General features: G+C 41.0%; 3 protein-coding genes across 3 annotated transcripts; 1 reads left to right on the top strand and 2 right to left on the bottom strand.

Moving 5' to 3' along the window:
• The first annotated feature begins 443 nt into the window (after window positions 1-443).
• Window positions 444-8869, top strand: LOC104435723. Its single transcript, XM_039314300.1, has 7 exons — window positions 444-604; window positions 6461-6590; window positions 7131-7342; window positions 7435-7702; window positions 8164-8454; window positions 8613-8738; window positions 8852-8869. Exons 1-7 carry the CDS (start codon window positions 444-446, stop codon window positions 8867-8869), a joined length of 1206 nt encoding a protein of 401 aa, XP_039170234.1.
• Window positions 8651-10460, bottom strand: LOC104433984 (anthocyanidin 5,3-O-glucosyltransferase). Its single transcript, XM_010046916.3, has 2 exons — window positions 9563-10460; window positions 8651-9488 (listed from the first exon to the last, which is right to left on the bottom strand). Exons 1-2 carry the CDS (start codon window positions 10428-10430, stop codon window positions 8935-8937), a joined length of 1422 nt encoding a protein of 473 aa, XP_010045218.1. The 5' UTR covers window positions 10431-10460; the 3' UTR covers window positions 8651-8934.
• Window positions 10461-14535: 4075 nt separating this feature from the next.
• On the bottom strand, window positions 14536-15952 carry LOC104435722 (ABSCISIC ACID-INSENSITIVE 5-like protein 1). The gene is made up of 4 exons (XM_010048423.3): window positions 15050-15952; window positions 14880-14951; window positions 14752-14781; window positions 14536-14642 (listed from the first exon to the last, which is right to left on the bottom strand). Exons 1-4 carry the CDS (start codon window positions 15950-15952, stop codon window positions 14553-14555), a joined length of 1095 nt encoding a protein of 364 aa, XP_010046725.2. The 3' UTR covers window positions 14536-14552.
• Window positions 15953-18618: the final 2666 nt, after the last annotated feature.

Raw genomic sequence — 18618 nt, 5'->3', positions numbered from 1 at the left:
GATTCACATAAAGCTCTCCAACCATCTTTACTGTGTATCACGGGCTACGTTATGTAGCCTTTACTTTTTTAATTGGTTACAATCCCGGGATGAGATTTTCACAGGCATTCTGCGAGTCTTGTTCTGCTCATCTGAGTCGTTTTGTGACGAGTTTTCTTAATGATCGTTGATGATTACTAATTGAGCTTGATTGAATGTCTAATTTGCCGTGGCCAAATATATTAATAAATGGAAGAGGAAAGATAAAGAAGTGATTATACAATTATCAGAGGATTTATCATTTTAATTAGGATTGAAACATCATCTTGATCCTGGTGGAGAATGCTGATTGCTGTCATACTCTAGGCTGTTGATATATGCATATATGTCTGTGGCTTCTAGGGCATATTAACATTATCTCTTTCTAAGCTGGAAGATTACCCAACGGCCATTGCTTTTGTGCGATGTTGGGGCCTATTGCGGTGGTAGGGGTGGTAGGTGTTCTTGGATGGGCCTCCAAAGATATGTGGCTCGAGAAATGGTCCTCCAGTCACATCCCCCATGTGGAGAAAAATGGAATGAACAACAACGATGAAATGAAAGTGTTTATGATCCTCTATATTCTGTATTCAATGAACAGTTGAAGAAAATGTTCATCCGAGAGCTCAATCCACATATTCCCCTTCTTCTCTCTTTTATACTACATGATCTAAAGAAACGAAGAAGGAAGAAACAGAATTAACAGAAAAAATAAACTGTTGCTTATTCTGTCAGTATTGTAAAACACAATAATAGTTCTTTATCAATAAAGCTCCATTTGTATTACCACCGCGCTTGGGCTCTCTTTCCTTCACAAAAGGGAGGAGTTCGAATTCCCTTACAGTCGTTTGGGGTCTTAAGTGGAACACCGGGGTAGTGGGTCCTCCCACTTACGTGTCCCCCAGGTTTACTCGCCGGCTGCCGGTTGTACGGGGTTCCTGGGTTACAAAAAAAAATAAAAAATAAAAAATAAAAATAAAAATAAAGCTCCATTTGTATTCGAACACGTGGAGCTCTGAATTGAGCTCTGAGTTGGGCTTCTGACTTTGTCGACTCTGTTCTTCTTAGTTAAACCTTCATCGACTCCATGTGCACTTGTAGCTAATACAGCTGTCGACTTACTACTCTTTCTTGTAGTAGCAGCATATTCCTCCTTTTCTCTTTGATAAAACAGCAACATTTGCTGAGTTTGCTTGTGTAGACTTTACTTCCACAAGCTTTGTTTCATGATCTTTAACATCCCCCCGCAAATTGGGAAGGGGTATATAACCCAGACCCAATTTGGTGCGAAGAGTAGAGTGTGTTAAATGAGATAAAGATTTAGTAAAGATATCAGCAAGCTGATGAGTAGTATGAACATATCGAACAGCTAGGGACCCTAAGGACACTTTCTCTCGAACAAAATGAAAATCCACTTCAATATGTTTATTGCGAGCATGTAGAATAGGATTAGCAGTAAGAGAAATAGTAGACTTATTGTCACAAAACATAATTGTTTGTGCAAACAGACATATGCCAATGTCATAGAGAACAAAGATGATCCATGTAAGATTAGCCGTAGTTGATGCAAGAGCTCGGTACTCAACTTTTGTTGATGAACGAGACACGGTAGGTTGTCTCTTTGTTGACCAGGAAATGAGGTTAGAGCCAAGATATGTGCAGAAACTAGTAGTTGATCGCCTGGTAGCATTATAAGCAGCCCAATCAGCATAAGAAAATCCATATAGGTTCATAGATATGTTAGAATGGATGAAAATACCAAGATTAACAGTTCCTTTAACATAGCGAAGAACCCTTTTTAGCTTATGAAAATCTCCAAGTGTTGGCTGCTACATTTTCTAACATAAGAGATTTGTTGCATAGGCAAGAACTGGTCGAGTTATGGTGAGGTATTGAAGACCACCAACTAGACTTCTATACTCAAGTGGATTGGTCAAGAGAATGACATCAGTTGCCATGATGGCTAATCTCAAAGACAGAGGAGTTGAAATAGGTTTACACTCTTTCATGTTAGCTCGGGTAAGAAGATCAAGAGCATACTTTGTCTGACAAAGAAACAAATCTTGGGATGTACATTTGGCTTCAATTCCTAAGAAATAATGAAGATATCCAAGATCTTTCATGTGGAATTGAAGACTTAGAGACTTGATCAGTTTAGATAGCAATTGATCTGAGCTGCCAATTAGCACAATATCATCTATATAGAGCAGCAAAAGTACTGTATTTGATCCATTATGAAACACAAAAAGTGAAGGATCAGTTGTGTTGCAAAAGAAGCCATTTTCAAGAAGAAAATTGCTAAACTTATCAAACCAAGCATGCAGTGGTTGTCGAAGACCATATAAGGATTTCTTAAGGAGACACACATATTGAGATTTTTTAGGATGTATAAAACCTGGTGGCTGTTCCATATACACTGTCTCATGTAATGTTCCATGGAGGAAGACATTTTTAACATCAAGTTGATGTATTGACCAATGCTTCATCATTGCCACAAAGAGAACTATGTGAATTGTGGCATGTTTAATAACAGGACTGAAGATTTCTGTGAAATGGACTGCTTCTTCTTGATGAAATCATTTAGCTACTAACAGAGCCTTTAACCTGTCAAGACTCCCATCAGGGGCGAGCTTAGTTTTAAACACCCATTTACAACCTATGACATTCATTTGATTAGTTCGAGGAACTAATTCCCAAGTCTGGTTTTTATATAGAGCATCCATTTCATCCTACATTGCTTTATACCAGCCTTTATCTGCCAATGTTGACTTAGCTGATTTTGGTTCAAGAGGAACCTTATATTCAGCTAAACATGCATATCTAGGATTTGGCTTTACAATCCTAGATTTTAGTCGTGTTTGTATGGGGTGAACAGAGAGTGTACCTTGTGTATTAGGTGGATAATCGAATTGTGCTTGATGAGTAGTGATCTCAATTGATATTTCAAGTATTTGAATAGGACCTGCCTGTTCTCCAGAGGCTAAGTGAGACTGTGACTATAAGAGATGTGAATTTTGTGATATTGTAGCAGGATATGATGTATTGATGTTGTTTTCCAATATTCCATTATCCTGTAAATGTCCTATAGATTCATTTGAGTGATACCTCATTTGTTCTGCACTCGTGGAGTTTAGAAGATTAACTTCATCTATCCACTGTTGATACAAAGTAGTACACTGATTGTACTCTGTTGTTAGTCCATTAGTGAAGGGAAAGACTCTTTCATCAAACACCACATGGTGACTAATATATATATGTCCATTAGTAGGCAGAAGGCAACAATATCCTTTGTGACGTTCACTGTATCCCATAAATACACATGTGAGTGATCGTGGATCAAGTTTATGTTGTGCATATGGTTTGAGACAGGGGTAGCATGCACATCCAAATACCCTAAAATGTTCATAACTTGGCTTCTATTGATAAATTTTGCTATAGGGTGAGTGCATGTGTAACTTTGATGTGGGAAGTAGATTGACAATGTAGTTGGCTATCATGAAGGCATCCACCTAGTACTTTAGTGGAATTTTAGCATGATAGAGCATAGCTATTCCTAACTCAACCACATTGCAATGTTTCCTTTCAGAGATCCCATTCTGCTCTGATGTATAAGGATAAGAAACATATTGTTTGATGCTACACTATTGTAAGTAATTCCGAAACCGTTTGCTAGTGAATTCTCCTCCTCCATCACATTGGAAAATTTTAATTCTACGATCAAATTGATTCTCTACTTGTTTCTTGAACATGACAAAGATGTCATAAAAGTATGACTTCAGTTCCATTGGATACATCCAACTGTAACAAGAAAAATTGTCCACAAAGATGAAATAGTATTTGAATTTCTGAAATGACTCAACTGGTGAAGGACTCCAAATATCACAGTGTATATTTTCTAAGAGAATAGTAGATGCAGAATCCGACAAAGGAAATGGTAATGCATAACTTTTTGCAATCTGACAGCCGCTACATATGTTTTGATTTCTTGTATTGCATTGGATTAGGTGTTGATTCTGCAGATACTTCAATATTTTGAAATTGGTATGTGCTAACCGTTGGTGCCACACATCTTCTCCCACAGCTTTATGTATTTGAGTAAAGAAGGCTTCTGTGGTTTATGGATCAACTTGGTAGAGTCTTTTAACTTTCCTTCCAAGCCTCACTATCGTATTGGTGCAGTTGTCCTTTATATAGACCCCATTTTTATCAAAAACAAATGAGCATGGATAATCATCTATTAGTTTTGAAGCTGAGAGTAGATTTTTCTTGATTTCAGGGACTATCAACACATCATTTAGGGGTAAAGAACTGACTTCTGTATGTAATAAAACATCACCAATACATGAAATGGATAGAAATGAACCATTTCCTATCAAAACTATATCAGTCCCATTATATGTAGAATAGTTATGAAGAATACCCGAGTCTGCAGTAATGTGAGCTGTTGCACCAATATCTGGATACCATTCATTGCCCTGAGAATCTTCAAGGTGCATTGCTACTAGGGCAGTTGGAATTTCTTCAGCCTGATATGAGTTATCAAAGTGGTACCAGCACCTAAGTGCATCATGTCCTAGTCGTTTATAGATTTGACACTCCAAAGGAACATTGTTTGTTATTTTCTCACCTTGCACACATTTGTTAGGTGTTAAATTTTGGGATGGATATGATTTGGTAGCTTGGTACCTTTGGGAAGAATTTGCATATGGTCGAAATCCCTATCCAAAGTTAGACCAATTATTTGACTGCTTGAAACTCTGATTCTCTTGATTCTAACTCAAATTACTTAGCTTGTAATTTTGAGTTCTTCCAGTTCCAGTATAACCATACTCACGATTCCTATTGTTCATTGCATGTCCTTTGCCATAACTCCGTCCCACACGACTATTATCTCTTTGACTTCCAAAACTAGAATTCTGCAAAACTTCATATTTTTTTTGTCCACAGTAGGCTAGATTAGGATTGTATTGACTTGAGGAATAGGTTTGCAACCTAGTTTCGAACCTTTCAAGCTGAGAGATTACTTCATCATATTCTGGTTGTGGTTTCAAGCAATACATAGTAGTTCTAAAACTTTCATATTCTGATCCTAATTCTTCTAGAATACCAAACATCTTTGTTATCTCATCTACAGGCTTCCTAATTGCATTAAGCTGATCACAAATTGATTTATATTCCCTGAGGTAAACAGATAATGTTCGATCTCTTTTCTGGCAAGCTTGTAACTTTCCTCTTAGTTCAAACTCTTTAGCTACTGATTTTTGCGTAAAGCGATTAAGTAGTGTTTTCCATACCTCATGTGAAGTTTCCAACCCGATGATCAAGCTCAGAATGTTCTCAAATACTGCTCCACTAATCCATGATGATACAAGATGATCAGTTTTTACCCAATCTATATAATCGAGATTCGCTATTTTAGATTCATGACCTTCAACCTCAACCTGCAATGTTTGAGCCGGTGGTGGTGTTTCACCATTGATGAATCCAAAAAGATCTTGACTTCGCAAGAATATGTGGAACTACGCTTGCCAAAGAAGGAAGTTATCTTCAGCTAACTTTATCGTGACAAAGTTAGAAATATTGACATGGATTGGGAAAGGATATTTATGTGTTCTTGCTGTCATTTTGTGTTCTCAGGGACCTTGATGATGTTCATTTGCAGTCACAATCGCCTGTGTCACAATCGCCTGTTGATCTTTACAAGACGAAGTTCTGTGTGCATCACCACAACAAAACCTTACACAGAACAATCTGAGATCTCTCAACAACAAAACCTTGCACAGTTCATAATCAAAAGATTCAATTAGTGAAAACTCAGAAGCTGCTTCGATCTGCCTCAACTTCGTTTAGATTTCGCGAGCGATCGGTTGCTTGATTGGAATAGCCAGCGAAGATGATTTGAGCTCTCAGAGAATGCTCTGATACCATGTGAAGAAAAATGGAATGAACAGAGAAGAAGAACAACAATGAAATGAAAGTGTTTCTGATCCTCTGTATTATGTATTCAATGAACAGTTGGAGAAAATGTTCATCTAAGAGCTCAATCCACATATTCCCCTTCTTCTCTCTTTTATACTACATGATCTAAAGAAACAAAGAAGGAAGAAATAGAATTTACAGAAAAAATAAACTGTTGCTTATTCTGTCAGTCTTGTAGAACAGAATAACGGTTCTTTATTAATAAAGCTCCATTTGTATTCGAACATGTGGGCTCTGAATTGAGCTCTAAGTTGTGCTTCTGACTTTGTCAACTCTGTTCTTCTTAGTTGAACCTCCATCGACTCCATGTGCACTTGTAGCTAATACAGCTGTCGACTTACTACTCTTTCTTATAGCAGCAGCATATTCCTCCAGTCTCTTTGATAAAACAGCAACATTTGCTGAGTTTGCTTGAGTAGACTTTACTTCCACGAGCTTTGTTTCATGATCTTTAACACCCCAGGGTCAAACTCAGTGACGGGAGGTATTTAGCTTACAGGGAGATCGGCGCTCCAAAGGAAGAGGCTCAGTACAAAGTTATTGTAATCCATGGGTTCAACAGCTCCAAGGATCTCAATTTACCAATTCCACAAGTAGGGAACGTCTTTGCTTTTCTTTACTGATGTAGATCGTACGATTTGACTGACCAATAATTGTCGCCTATTTCTCATGTCACGGTCGTGCATCCAATTGCTGCATTTTCTCGTGTATTTATTTCCTGAAACATACTTTATGGGAAAAAATTCATTGTTAATAAAAAAAAAAAATAGCTATACCGGCAGAGTTTTTTTTTTTTTCAGTTATACTGGCAGAGTTAAAGGTGGCAAATTCAGCATCAGAATGTCACTGCACTATCACATAACAGCTTTGGATACGAGGATGTTGAACTGAGGTTGTTTTGGGTGAAGAAAACTAAAAATTGTTTGTGGCATTTTGCACTGAAGAAAAATATGATTTGTCTTTGCATCATGGATTTTCAGCTTGCCCTCTGCAGTAATGCCTTTTGACTTCCCAATCTGATGCGTGTAGTCCTTTACTAATGGTGATTGATTGCCGGCATTTCTGCATCTTTATCAAATGTGGTAGAAGTCTTGAGGATTATGGTACAATCATCATCGTGTTTTCTTTTACAGGAACTTATAGAGGAGCTAAAAATGTACATTCTCTTCTACGACAGAGCAGGTTATGGGGATAGTGATCCAAATCCATCTCGCACTGTGAAAAATGAGGCATCAGATATTGAAGAATTAGCTGACCGGTTACAGATTGGGTCCAGATTTTACGTGATTGGGATCCCAATGGGCGCCTACCCAGCTTGGGGTTGCCTCAGATATATACCCCACCAGCATTGTTCTAGCCATTAGCTTTTCAAGTTTGATTGCCCGCTTAAGTCGCTGTTTGAACTTCTCATGTTTATCGACCTGTCCTCACACGTAGGTTATCGGGAATTTCCCTTGTTGCCCCTTTTGTGCACTACTGGTGGCATTCATTTCCTTCCAGGCTATTAAGGGAGGCCTTTGGAAAATTGCAAGTGCTCGATCAATGGACATTTCGAGTCGCTCATCATGCCCCTTGGTTACTTTACTGGTGGATGACCCGAAAATGGTTTACCTCGCTAAGCATCATGGCTGGAAACATGAAGATTTTCAGCCCAGGAGAAATGGAAATTATCAAGAGCTGTGGGGACAAAATTAACCTTTGTCAGGTTAGTTGTATTTTCTAATGCATTTATAAGAGCAGTTCGCTTTTTGTTATGTTGATGCAAACAGAAGTATTTCCTTGCTGAGAGATGTCTCACTTTAAAAGCTAGTGCTGCAAATGCAAAGCGATTTCATGCTCAGATGCACTAAAGGCTGGAGATCTTCGTTGGCAGAACAGAATGATGAAAAACCATTTTTTCGGAACATGTTGACACGGATGCTACTATCCTCTGTCGCAACAGAGAAGACTCTCCTCATTGAGATATTTCTTATTCAGATCTGTAAACTTGTGTCGACCATCTCATGGTTTTACTTGATTTTGTTTGATGGATAGTGTTTGAAAATAAATTGATCAGCCATTTCTTATCTGACTTAGTAAGGAAAGTACGATCATTTTTGGGTCATCAAAGTCAGGGCGTGAAAAATTTAGAAATATTTTGTGTAACTGCAATGTTTTGGAATTCTGGAAAAGATACAGCACCAAGGTGTTCATGAATCTCTACACCGGGATTTAATAGCAGGTTATGCAAGCTGGGAATTTGATCCCCTGGAACTGGAAAACCCTTTTCCCGACAATCAGGGCTCGGTCCATCTTTGGCAAGGGATGGAAGACCGCATAATTCCATGTGAGATTAACCAGTACATTGCACAGAAACTTCCATGGATTCGTTACCACGAGGTGCCCAACGGCGGACACTTGTGCATCTTCGAGAGCGATCTTTGTGTTGCTGTGATAAGGGCACTTTTACGGCGACAAGTATGTCAGTGTCGCCTTGGACTTTAAGATGATTGAGATCTCTAGTTGCTTGCTATGCATATGCTTGATGATTGGTCTCTTCCTAATTCGATGTTCTGCTTTCTTACTCGCTTTTCTTCCTTATCTCTAGTACTAGTTCTCTATGCTTGCTGTTTCAGACGCAGCAATCCACTGTACAGAATCAGTCTGATATGCATTTGTTGAACATGTTCAAAGACGTCCCTTTTTCTTTGAACTCGAGATCGTTCTCGGTATATCTTGAAAACAAGCGTCTCCTTCAGAATGTGAGCATTAGAACTTCCAAATGGAAAAACTGGTTTATCGAAAATCTAGCTAACAAACTAAGACACCCGCTCCATGTTTTTTGTTTATTTTTGGTGTACTTAATGGGAAACAGTTCGACATAGTACTCTAATTTGGTCATTGTGACACCTCCCTGTTGAGGTCAGCCAATCAATTGACAGTGAGTGCACTAGGGTCTCACCCTCGTTTCCATAGTGCCGCCACCGCGGCCAATGAAATCTGAGAGGATCCGCCGTCGCTCAAGGCCTCCATCACGCCGTCTCTTGCGGCCAAGACCCGCTCTCTGACCACTTTTCCTTCTCCCGAGCCCACCATCAACTGGGTGACCCGCTTGGCTAACTCGTCAGCACTCACGAACCCGTCCTCGTTCGACATGCTCAGTGGGAGCGCCAGGGCGGCGTCCTCCACGAGAAACGCCCTGTTCACCTTCTGCTCCGCGTAGAGAGGCCAGGCCACCATTGGCACGCCGGCGTGCACTGCTTCGATGATCGAGTTCCAGCCGCAGTGAGTGACGAACCCGCCCACCGAGCCATGGCTCAGAACCTGTATCTGCGGTGCCCACGACTTCACCACCATCCCCCTCTCTCTTGTCCTCTCCAGAAATCCCTCCGGCATGAACTTCTCTATGCTCGTGTCGTCGCCATCGTTTGACCCCGATGTTGATTTCGCGGACGCATCCTGCGGCGGAGGCCGCACCACCCACAAGAATTTCAACCCGCTTCTCTCCAAACCTAATAAACAGGACAATTGAATTTGAATTAAGCAGCGGCACGTGAAGTAATTTTTGCACGACACTAAAGCTTACCCGAGGCCATCTCCTTCAGCTGCGCAGCGGAGAACCTTCCCTCGCTGCCAAAACACAAGAACACGACGCTTCGGCTCGGTTGCGAGTCGAGCCAACTCAAGCACTCGTGCCTTTTTTCTCTCTTGTCGCCACCGCCCTCGTCGCCGTCAACCTTTGACTCAACCAAAGGCCCAACAGCAAAAATAGGCGGAGTCGGCCTGTCTGGCACGCACAATCCTTCTTTGATGACTCTGATGATCCGACTCTCAAGCGACTCGCACGTGTTAACAATGATGCCGGACGACGAGATCATGTTCCTGCAATTATCCAAGATGTAGCCGTAGATTCTCCAGTTTCGGTCATGCATGACCGGCGGCATGTCCGAGGCCTTGATTGGAGGCAACCCAGGAATGTTCAGGGTCTCGTCTCCAAGGTCCTTGAAGCTCTTGGTGGTGCTCCCGTGGAGGGTTGGAAAGTGGAGGAAGGCGGCCAGGGCAGCGGCACCTGAGGTGAAGTAGTAGTAGGTCGGGACGCCAAGGGCGGCCGCCACAGGGAAGGCGGCATCTGAGAAGCCATCGATGATAAGGGCTCGCAGGTCCGCGGCGGCGGCGATGGCGGTAAGGGCAAGGCGGAGGTTGGAGGTGTCACGGCGGGCCAAATCGAAGGGCGTTTGATTGTCCTCGGCTGCGGCGGCGGCGGATGGTGGAAGGTGGAGGACAGTGATGGAAGAGGAGTTGGCGACTGGGGTGGGGGCGGTGGCGGAAGAGGAGGAGAGGATGACGATGACGGAGAAGCGAGGGTGGCGTTGGCGAATGATCCGTCCAAGCTCGAGCATGGAGACGATGTGACCCCTCAATGGCGACGGATAGAGGACTATGGTCTCCCCCATGTTTTCCTTTGTCGTACCTTACAACTTTTATTTTGGTAATGCCTACATATGAACGTCGAAACATTTGTTGATATAGGCAAACGGTATGGCGGGCGGGGTTCAATTACTTCATCCTTCACGGCTTCTTTTTTAATTTCATTTTTTCATAAATCATCAAAAGTTCCGAAGAAATTAAATTCTTATGACAACAATCCTTAGGTAACGAGAAAGTATCTTGCAATCTTAAATTGCTAGGTTTATACCCTAGCGTCGCCCACCATTTTTTCTACAAAATATAAGAGAAACTAATGTATGCATGGATATTAAATGATATTTTATGCTGTTTATATTTTATGTGAATTCATTTAAAGTACTTTCACGACACCTTCCTGCTCTAACCATGTGGAAGGGGATCTCTGCGTCAAGAACGTCATTGCTGATGTCATCAGCCACGAAGTCCCGCCGCCCCACAAGAATATTATTTTAGGGAAGATGGAAGTCCGCGCTGCCTCCTCTACCGTTGACTTTCATCCCGCACAGAAAAAAGATAAAAATTTGAGCAAATGACACAATTAATTCTTAAATTTTAGTCTAATATGTAATGTAATCCCTAAAGTTTGAATTTATTTAATATTATTTTTAGCTAAATGTGTGTTTTAGTCCTTAAACTTTTAATTTATTGTTCTTCTATTAATTCAACTTCACGGACGATATGAGAAATTTTCATATAATTCGAGAACTAAATTAAATATATAACTTATCACATTAAACACAAAAAAGTTGAGAGATGATATCATATATTGAGCTAAAGTTTATGAAAATTCATGAACCATTTATGTAATGCTCTCATAATAATATACAGAAGATCTTGCAAAGCCATAACTACTCAAGAAAATATTAGGTAGGCTTGTCTTGTCATATAAGTAGTAAAATACTCCATTTAGCACTTGCCACATGTCTAAGTGAGGCTCGCTGACTAGTCTCTTGTCCCTTTTGCACATTGCATTTCTTTTCTTCATCATCATTTCTTCCTTTCAACCATCGCGTTGCCTACGAAACTTCCGCCACCAACCAGAGTGACCTCACGTTGGTGTTGCTCAAGTGTGAATTGGATTTTTTTTTTTTTCCCAGTGGAGTTAAAAGAGGTTTCTTCCTATTAGAATTTTGCTTGTTCTAGTTTTGAATTGGTAAGAAAAATCTAATATCTTTCTGGTCTCAAATGGTTGAGGAATTTAAAGGGAGATTTTGATAAGCATGTTTGATTTCTTTATTTGTTGGACTGCGATTCCCTCCCAAGCAGCACTACCAGCGGAGCGTAGAACTGGATCCCCATCTCGCCCTCCACCATTGTCCTAGCCCTCGTCAATAAGTGTTGGCTGGGTCCACGTCTTGTGGGGCCCAGCCAACATAAAGCAAAACAAAAGAGAAAAAAGGATAAAAAGTCAAAATGAAAGAAAAGTGAGTGGTTGCGTGCAAGACCAGAGGAGAGAGAAGAAGAGATTGTCCCCACCCGACGCAAGAGAGTCATTCGAGAGCGTGAAGAAGAAGAAAGAAAAGAAAAAGAGGTGCAACCATGAACCCTTCCATTTGAAAGCTAAATATTGATGGAATCGGTTCAAATTAGAGCATCTCGTTCACGAGATTGAGAGCTACAAGTTAATGATTTTCGTTCGTCCATATTCACCTCTGAATTCTCTGATTACGGTTATGATTGCTTCATTTATGTTTATCTATTTTTGTAGTGAGGAAATGAACTTGTAATACTTATGTGGGCTCTAGCGTGTGGCTAGGAGAAAATTACTTTATATATCCTACTATTTTTAGTAATTAGTGAAAGTTTTTGGACGATTCGTGATTTTTCTCATATTAAGTTTTTACATTAAAACCTTGGTGTTGTTGTTGATTTTGTCTACTTACCATTTCGGCATCGTATTTGCTTATTCCGAGGTTATATATGGCTGGTTGTTGATGGGGCTAAGTTGATTTTGCTCGGTTTAGTTTCGAGGGGAGAAATTGATCTTGGATTGAGTTTAGTTTGTGATGAATTGTTGCCTAGGTTTTCCCCACACTAAGCAATCGTTGACCCGAAGTCAATGAGCTACAGGTTGTTCCATCGGTCGATCAAGATGTTTTCAGGCTTCACATCACAATGGACGATGGCAATGCACCCGTTTGACGACATGTCAAGCCTCAAGCTCCAAGAGAGTGTGATTGGTGATGAGCCGAAGAGGGTGTAGCAATTGTAGAGCTCGAGAACGAGAGAGAGGTGGTCTAGGAAGTCGAAGGCATCAGCAATGTGCGGTGGGGTAAGCTTATCTCTCTTTATACCGGCTCTTTATGACACGCACACTAGATGGCTTAACTGAGAGACCCTCTTCACACACATATATAAGGGCTAGTGCTTGCCGAGCTGTCTAAGATGACTAAGCTAAGCAACTATGACTAGAATGCAGATGAAGAAGTCGTGGGGTCTGTTGTGGGTGGTGCAAGTTGTAAGACAAAGAGACAAAGAGACTAACCAATGAGTCCCGCGTAGACATTTGGCGAAGACAAAATGGAATGTTCTACTACCCACATAACAAGACAAATCCACCTGATATTTTTTTTTTTTTGCCCTATTGTGTTTTTGGCCCTATTTTGTTTGCGGACGTTATCAGTAAATTTGGTACGTAGTTAGCAAATAAAATTGATAATAATGAAAGAAGAATTTAAAATTTTAGTAAGCAACTCATAAGTTGATGACCCAAATTAAAAAGTCACTTAATTGGAGGAAAGTTGATAAATTATTCTAATTAAGGTTAATCTCTCAAAAATGTCAATAAACTTAAAGCATTGCTAAGAATACAAATTAAAATTTGTAAACGATTTTCTCAAATAAAAGTCAATAAGAAGCTCGATTGAGAGTCACTAGCAAAACAATTAGAGATAATGTAATCGGGAAAAAAAATGATGAGTGGTACCAATATAGGTTGGTTGATAAATTCATATGAGATTTAGCAAATGTTAAGTGTGACTAAAAGAAATTACTAAATTACAAATTATACAAAAAGTGGATAATTTCATAAATATATTAATAGTAGACCAACAGGCTTTTTACACTTTATAATACTTCTTGAAATTCACCGTAAAAAAAAAAAGAAAAAAAAAAAGAATTCGTATCTCCCACCACGAAACAAAATAAGTCTGTAACAACCAAATAATAATAGCAAGCTCCCCACCTTCTCCCAACGTAATGTACATACAAAAAGAAATAAATCAAATTACATATTTTTTCTTTAACTTACTATTTTTTTTTTTTTATGACCTAAGAACCTCGTACAGCCAGCAGAGGTAAATCCGAGATGACGCTAGCGGAGGACCCACCATCCCGACTGCGGCCAGCGGGATTCGAACTCCTCTCTTCCTCGCAAAGGATCATGGAACCTTATCCAACTGGCCACAGCAGGCGGTGGTTTAACTTACTATTTTTTTTTTTTTGGTGACCCAGGAAACCCACCGCACGGCCGCCCGCCGGAGGCACGCAAGAAACCACCGGCCGGAGGCACGCAAGAAACCACCACCCACGCACCCAGGCAAGACATTGATACCAAATAAAATACTCAAAAAGGAAACCACAAACAAAAGTAGCTTTCGCGTTGAAATTGCATTTGGCAGTTCTTCAGTGCCACTGTCTCTCCTTTTCTCATTGAAATTGTCTGAAAAATTTGGCAAGATTGCATCACATAGTTCCAGCTTCCAAAAGATTCAACAAATAAATAACGACAGAGACTAATTAGGAGGGCCTCAGAAAGAAAAAAAGGAAATGCAAGTTACATATGTCTGCTATATATTACATAGACATGTACATATATATAAGTCAAATGCCCGACTGCTATATATTACATAGACATGTACATATATATATAAGTCAAATGCCCGACAGTACATGCATACCCTTTCATTCCCCACGCGAAAGCCGACCTTATTAACATACATGTTATTGTTATCATTACCTGATTTTTTTATTTTTTTTTTGGATCTGCTTATACATGCAAATCGCGACGACATCATATACAGAACTAGCTATCAGATTATATGTACTGTATTTATTCAGATATGTAACAAAAACTGTGAACTCGGTCTGCTTCGAACATGGCGTCTCCTTCACCAAGCATTGCTCGTCGTCCTCCTCATCAACTTGAACTTCTCAGCTGCCTTCTCCGCCTTGGTTGGCAGTTTCCATTTCATCATCATCTGTCATGGATACAACGTTAGCGCTCGAAAAGTTCACATGACATGCAGCGGTCGGGTCTGAATTGATGCGAGATCATGCTTGTAGATGAATGTTTAGACTAAATTTTACCTCCTTTCTGCGTTTCTGCTCGCTCTCCGCCTGCCCAAAACGGCAAAAAGTAGAGGATAGTCAGTTTATGCAGTGAAGTAAGTGAGTGCAGTGGCAGCTTTGAGATAGAACGATTATTTGTTTTTTACCACAATCCTTTTGAGCTTCTCGTTCTCTTCTTTAAGCTGATTGAGCTCTACTTCTAATTCAACTGTGTACGCCTGCAGGAAACGCGTTGATTTATCAGAGACACATGCTTCTCAATTTCGCCCTATATAGTTTCGATGTGGGGGATTTTTGGGATAAAGAAAAAGGTCACCTGTTTCCTGGCTCGAGATCTCGCGGCCGATTCCCGGTTTTTGATCATCCGTCGCTGCCTTCGCTCAACCACTATTTCCGGCGGGCCGTCAATTATCCTTCGACTCTTCAGCCCCACTGCCTCCGCCAAGCTCTGGCATCGCTCGTTCATGATGCCACTTGTGCATTCCCCCATGTACCGATTGTTGTGCGCGTACATTTGGAACCCTGGGTACCCATTTCCCACCAAGTTGTTCCCGCTGCCATGAGGAGCGTTGGTGTATCCATACCCGCTCACGCTTGTGCTCGCACTTCTCATCCCGAGCCCCGCGTCCAGAGATGGAGTGGGATCCATGAAGTTCCTCTGTGGCTTGTGAACAGGCGGCTGCGGCGGTGGAGTCGCCTTAGGCAGGGGCTCTTGCACGACCCCGGCTTTGATCAGGAAGTCCTCCAAGGTCATCTCGCCAAAGGTTTGTTGTCGCCTAGGCGGTTCATGATCAGCGAGGTTGGTGTTGTTCTCGTTATTCGGGGACTGGCGGTGGTCCTTGTGTATCTCCTCCCACACCTCGTCCACAGTCTTGTTGCAAAGTGGAGTCGGGATTGAGAACGAGCCTTGTCTCGCCAGAGACGACTGGCCCGCCGTATTTATATTAGCACTAGGGGGCTCATTCTGGCAGGGCAACGACTGGTTTTCCTCGACGCTCCATATGCTTGCTAGGAACTCGTCCATGTTCATCGAGCCGAAGCTCTTGCCGCTTCGGTACTGGATTTCATCGAGGGTGAGTGAGAGGATCGAATTCTGTTTGCCGAGAGACGACGGCGGCTGCTGCTCCTTGAGCAGCTCACCCGGCGGCAGTTGCCCTGCGAATGGTGGTTCCAATTTAAGGTCGTCGCGGCCAGCATTTTCCAATTCCGCGACTTCCATTTTAAATCAATTGCACAATTTTTTTTTCTTTTTTATGGGACTGATGCTAATTATTACATGGGCAGGTTCCAGCGTCTGCATGGAAGAAAAGGGTACATGTAAGCAACAGAATTATTTGAAAGAACAAACAAAATTGGCTAGTCCTCCCATGACATCATTTCAACAAATCTTAGCACTTTAGCAATAGCAAAATCAATTTCTATTCTTAAAATGCTTTATAGATTGAATTACGGGAGATTGAAGAGGGGCTAGCAACAGACAGAGAGTACTGATTCAAAGTATACAAAAATCAGATCATACCGGTTGCCATTTCCTTCTATTTGCAAATGGTGTGATTACTAGCTTGCAAGCTTGTACCCCAAATTGTCACCTGATCATGCATTATCTGTGAGAGAACGTTACTCAAATCGTAAAAATACTTATATCTCCATGAGAAAAAACAGTCACAAAACACTAAAAGAAAATAAAATTACAGACCATGCTATGATGCATGTCGATGTCGCATTAAAAAAGAGAAGAAAAGATAAATTGTTTTGTAATTTGAAAATGTCGAAAAGTTAGTGGGAAACATTGAATGGATCGCAAGACCCGAGTCCAATCTCTCTCTAGCGGACCTATCAATCAAAGAGCCCGAAACCAACCGAAATCGAAATGGGCCGAAAGACTGCCCCGAGTCGAAAGCTCTTCGATTAAGGGGACAGCTCCCGACCCAAGAAAAAAAAGATCGATGGCAACGACTTAAACGGGAAAGCTGATACCAGAAATCCGCACTCGGAGTTTCACGCTTTCCCTCAGTTTCTCGAGGCGTTTAGCGGCGACCCATTCCGTGGTCAAGTGCAGAGAATCGACATGCATGCAGGTTGCGCACCACCTCCTCCTCCTCCTCCTCCTCCATCCACATCGCAACGAAAGATCGAGAACCCCAAACGGTACCGCAAAGCAAACCACACCGAAAGAGAAGAAGAAGGAGGAAAAGAGAAGACAGGACATCGTTCAGAAAACCAGCTGCATGCGAAGGACACGCACCTGGGAAGCGGAGATCTCAGCTGAACTGCATGATGAATCTTGAACAAGAAAAGCCCATTCGTCCTCCCCGCTCTCTCTCTCTCTCTCTTCAAAGGTCTCCCGCGACCCGCATTTCCTCAAAGAACTGAGAAGCGATCTTAGAGAGAGAGAGAGAGAGAGAGAGAGGAGGAAGCAGTGAAGGAAGAGAGAGAGGGGGAGGGGGAGGGGGAGGTGGGCTTTTGTAGAGAGGGAGGGAGGGCTGCTGGGTGGGTTCTTCTGTAACTGCAAATAGCCCATGCACCATGCAAGCTGATGCCCGCCCCCGGCTCCCTCCTGCCCGGGTAAACAGTGGGCCCCCGACCCGCCTCCCCGGGTTCACTCAGTTTCGACACGTTCGCGACACGTGCCGCTCCTCCCCTGCCCACAAGAAAACAAACGAAGGAAAAGACTATGTTGTCTGGTCCTGCCCATAGAAAAAAATTTGAATTTCAAGAGAGGACCAGGACATGGATGTCCGAAATTGGTTTATTCTAATCGTCCGTCTAATAAAGGAAAACTGATTTAAGGGGCCTAAATATTTCGTGTTTTAGCGAAAAAGCTCGTGCCCTATTTTCACGCTCTAAATGGTTATAAACTTATAACCCGGCGAAGATGACCCCAAAAGTACTAATTTATCGAAATCACAAAAGAAATGGGGGGAAGTCGCGATTTATTGAAAATGCAAAAGTTGCACATTATCAGAAAAAAAGAAAAGAAAAAAAGAGAGAAGACTGTCTATATCAATCAAAATAATGATATTTTGTTTCACCATCTTGTGTTATTTCTGTTTCTCGTGTACAAACTTTGGTTACTATCTTCAACTTACTAATGTGCCCAAATTGATTTTTTCTCGATTTTTTTAATAAGCTTGAACCTTGTTGGTAATCCTTATTGATTAACAAATCTTAAATATAAACTATAATCATAAAGAGCTCGCAACTTGAACGAAAAAATTCTCTTGAAAAAGTTTGAACTAGAATCGCATATTACAACAAGTCATTAGAGATTACACTTTCGAGAGACATTGTGAGTATATGTATCTTTAAATTAGAACCCCGATCATTAAATCTATTAAAATAAACTATTATTACTCAACTCTAAAAATAAAAATAAAAAGCAGTGGCCATGCAAACTTCTCCAATTTGAACATAAAAGTAAAGGCAAACTAGTTAAGCAAGATTATAAAAATCATTAAGTTGATCGATCCCATGAAAGGTAATTCTTTCCTCTTTCATCGATTTTGCCATTAATAAGGTGCCAATGAGAGATTTTTTTTAGAGCATTGAGATTTTAGGGTGTGCCTAAAGTTATAAGGGATGAACATAGTGTCTACCTTAACAAAAAGGTATGATCTATCTATTGAGATATCCACTCAGTGACATAATTGCTCAAATTTAGTACAAATCCATCAATAGGATGAATGCGCCCAAATTTTACGTGGATTATTCAATTTATGAGAGTAATCTGATTCATATGTATAAATCCATCAATTAGATAAATGTGCCCGATTTTTACGTGGACTATTCAATTTATGGCTCCCAAATTTTATGTGGACTATTCAACTTATGAGAGCAATCCGATTCATATGTATAAATCCATTGATAGGATGAACGCACCCGGAT

The sequence above is a fragment of the Eucalyptus grandis genome, chromosome 6 (assembly GCF_016545825.1).
Source record: "Eucalyptus grandis isolate ANBG69807.140 chromosome 6, ASM1654582v1, whole genome shotgun sequence".
In the NCBI taxonomy this organism is placed as follows: domain Eukaryota; kingdom Viridiplantae; phylum Streptophyta; class Magnoliopsida; order Myrtales; family Myrtaceae; genus Eucalyptus; species Eucalyptus grandis.
The sequence above is the reverse complement of the archived record's forward strand: the minus strand, read 5'-3'. Positions and strand labels throughout refer to the sequence as shown.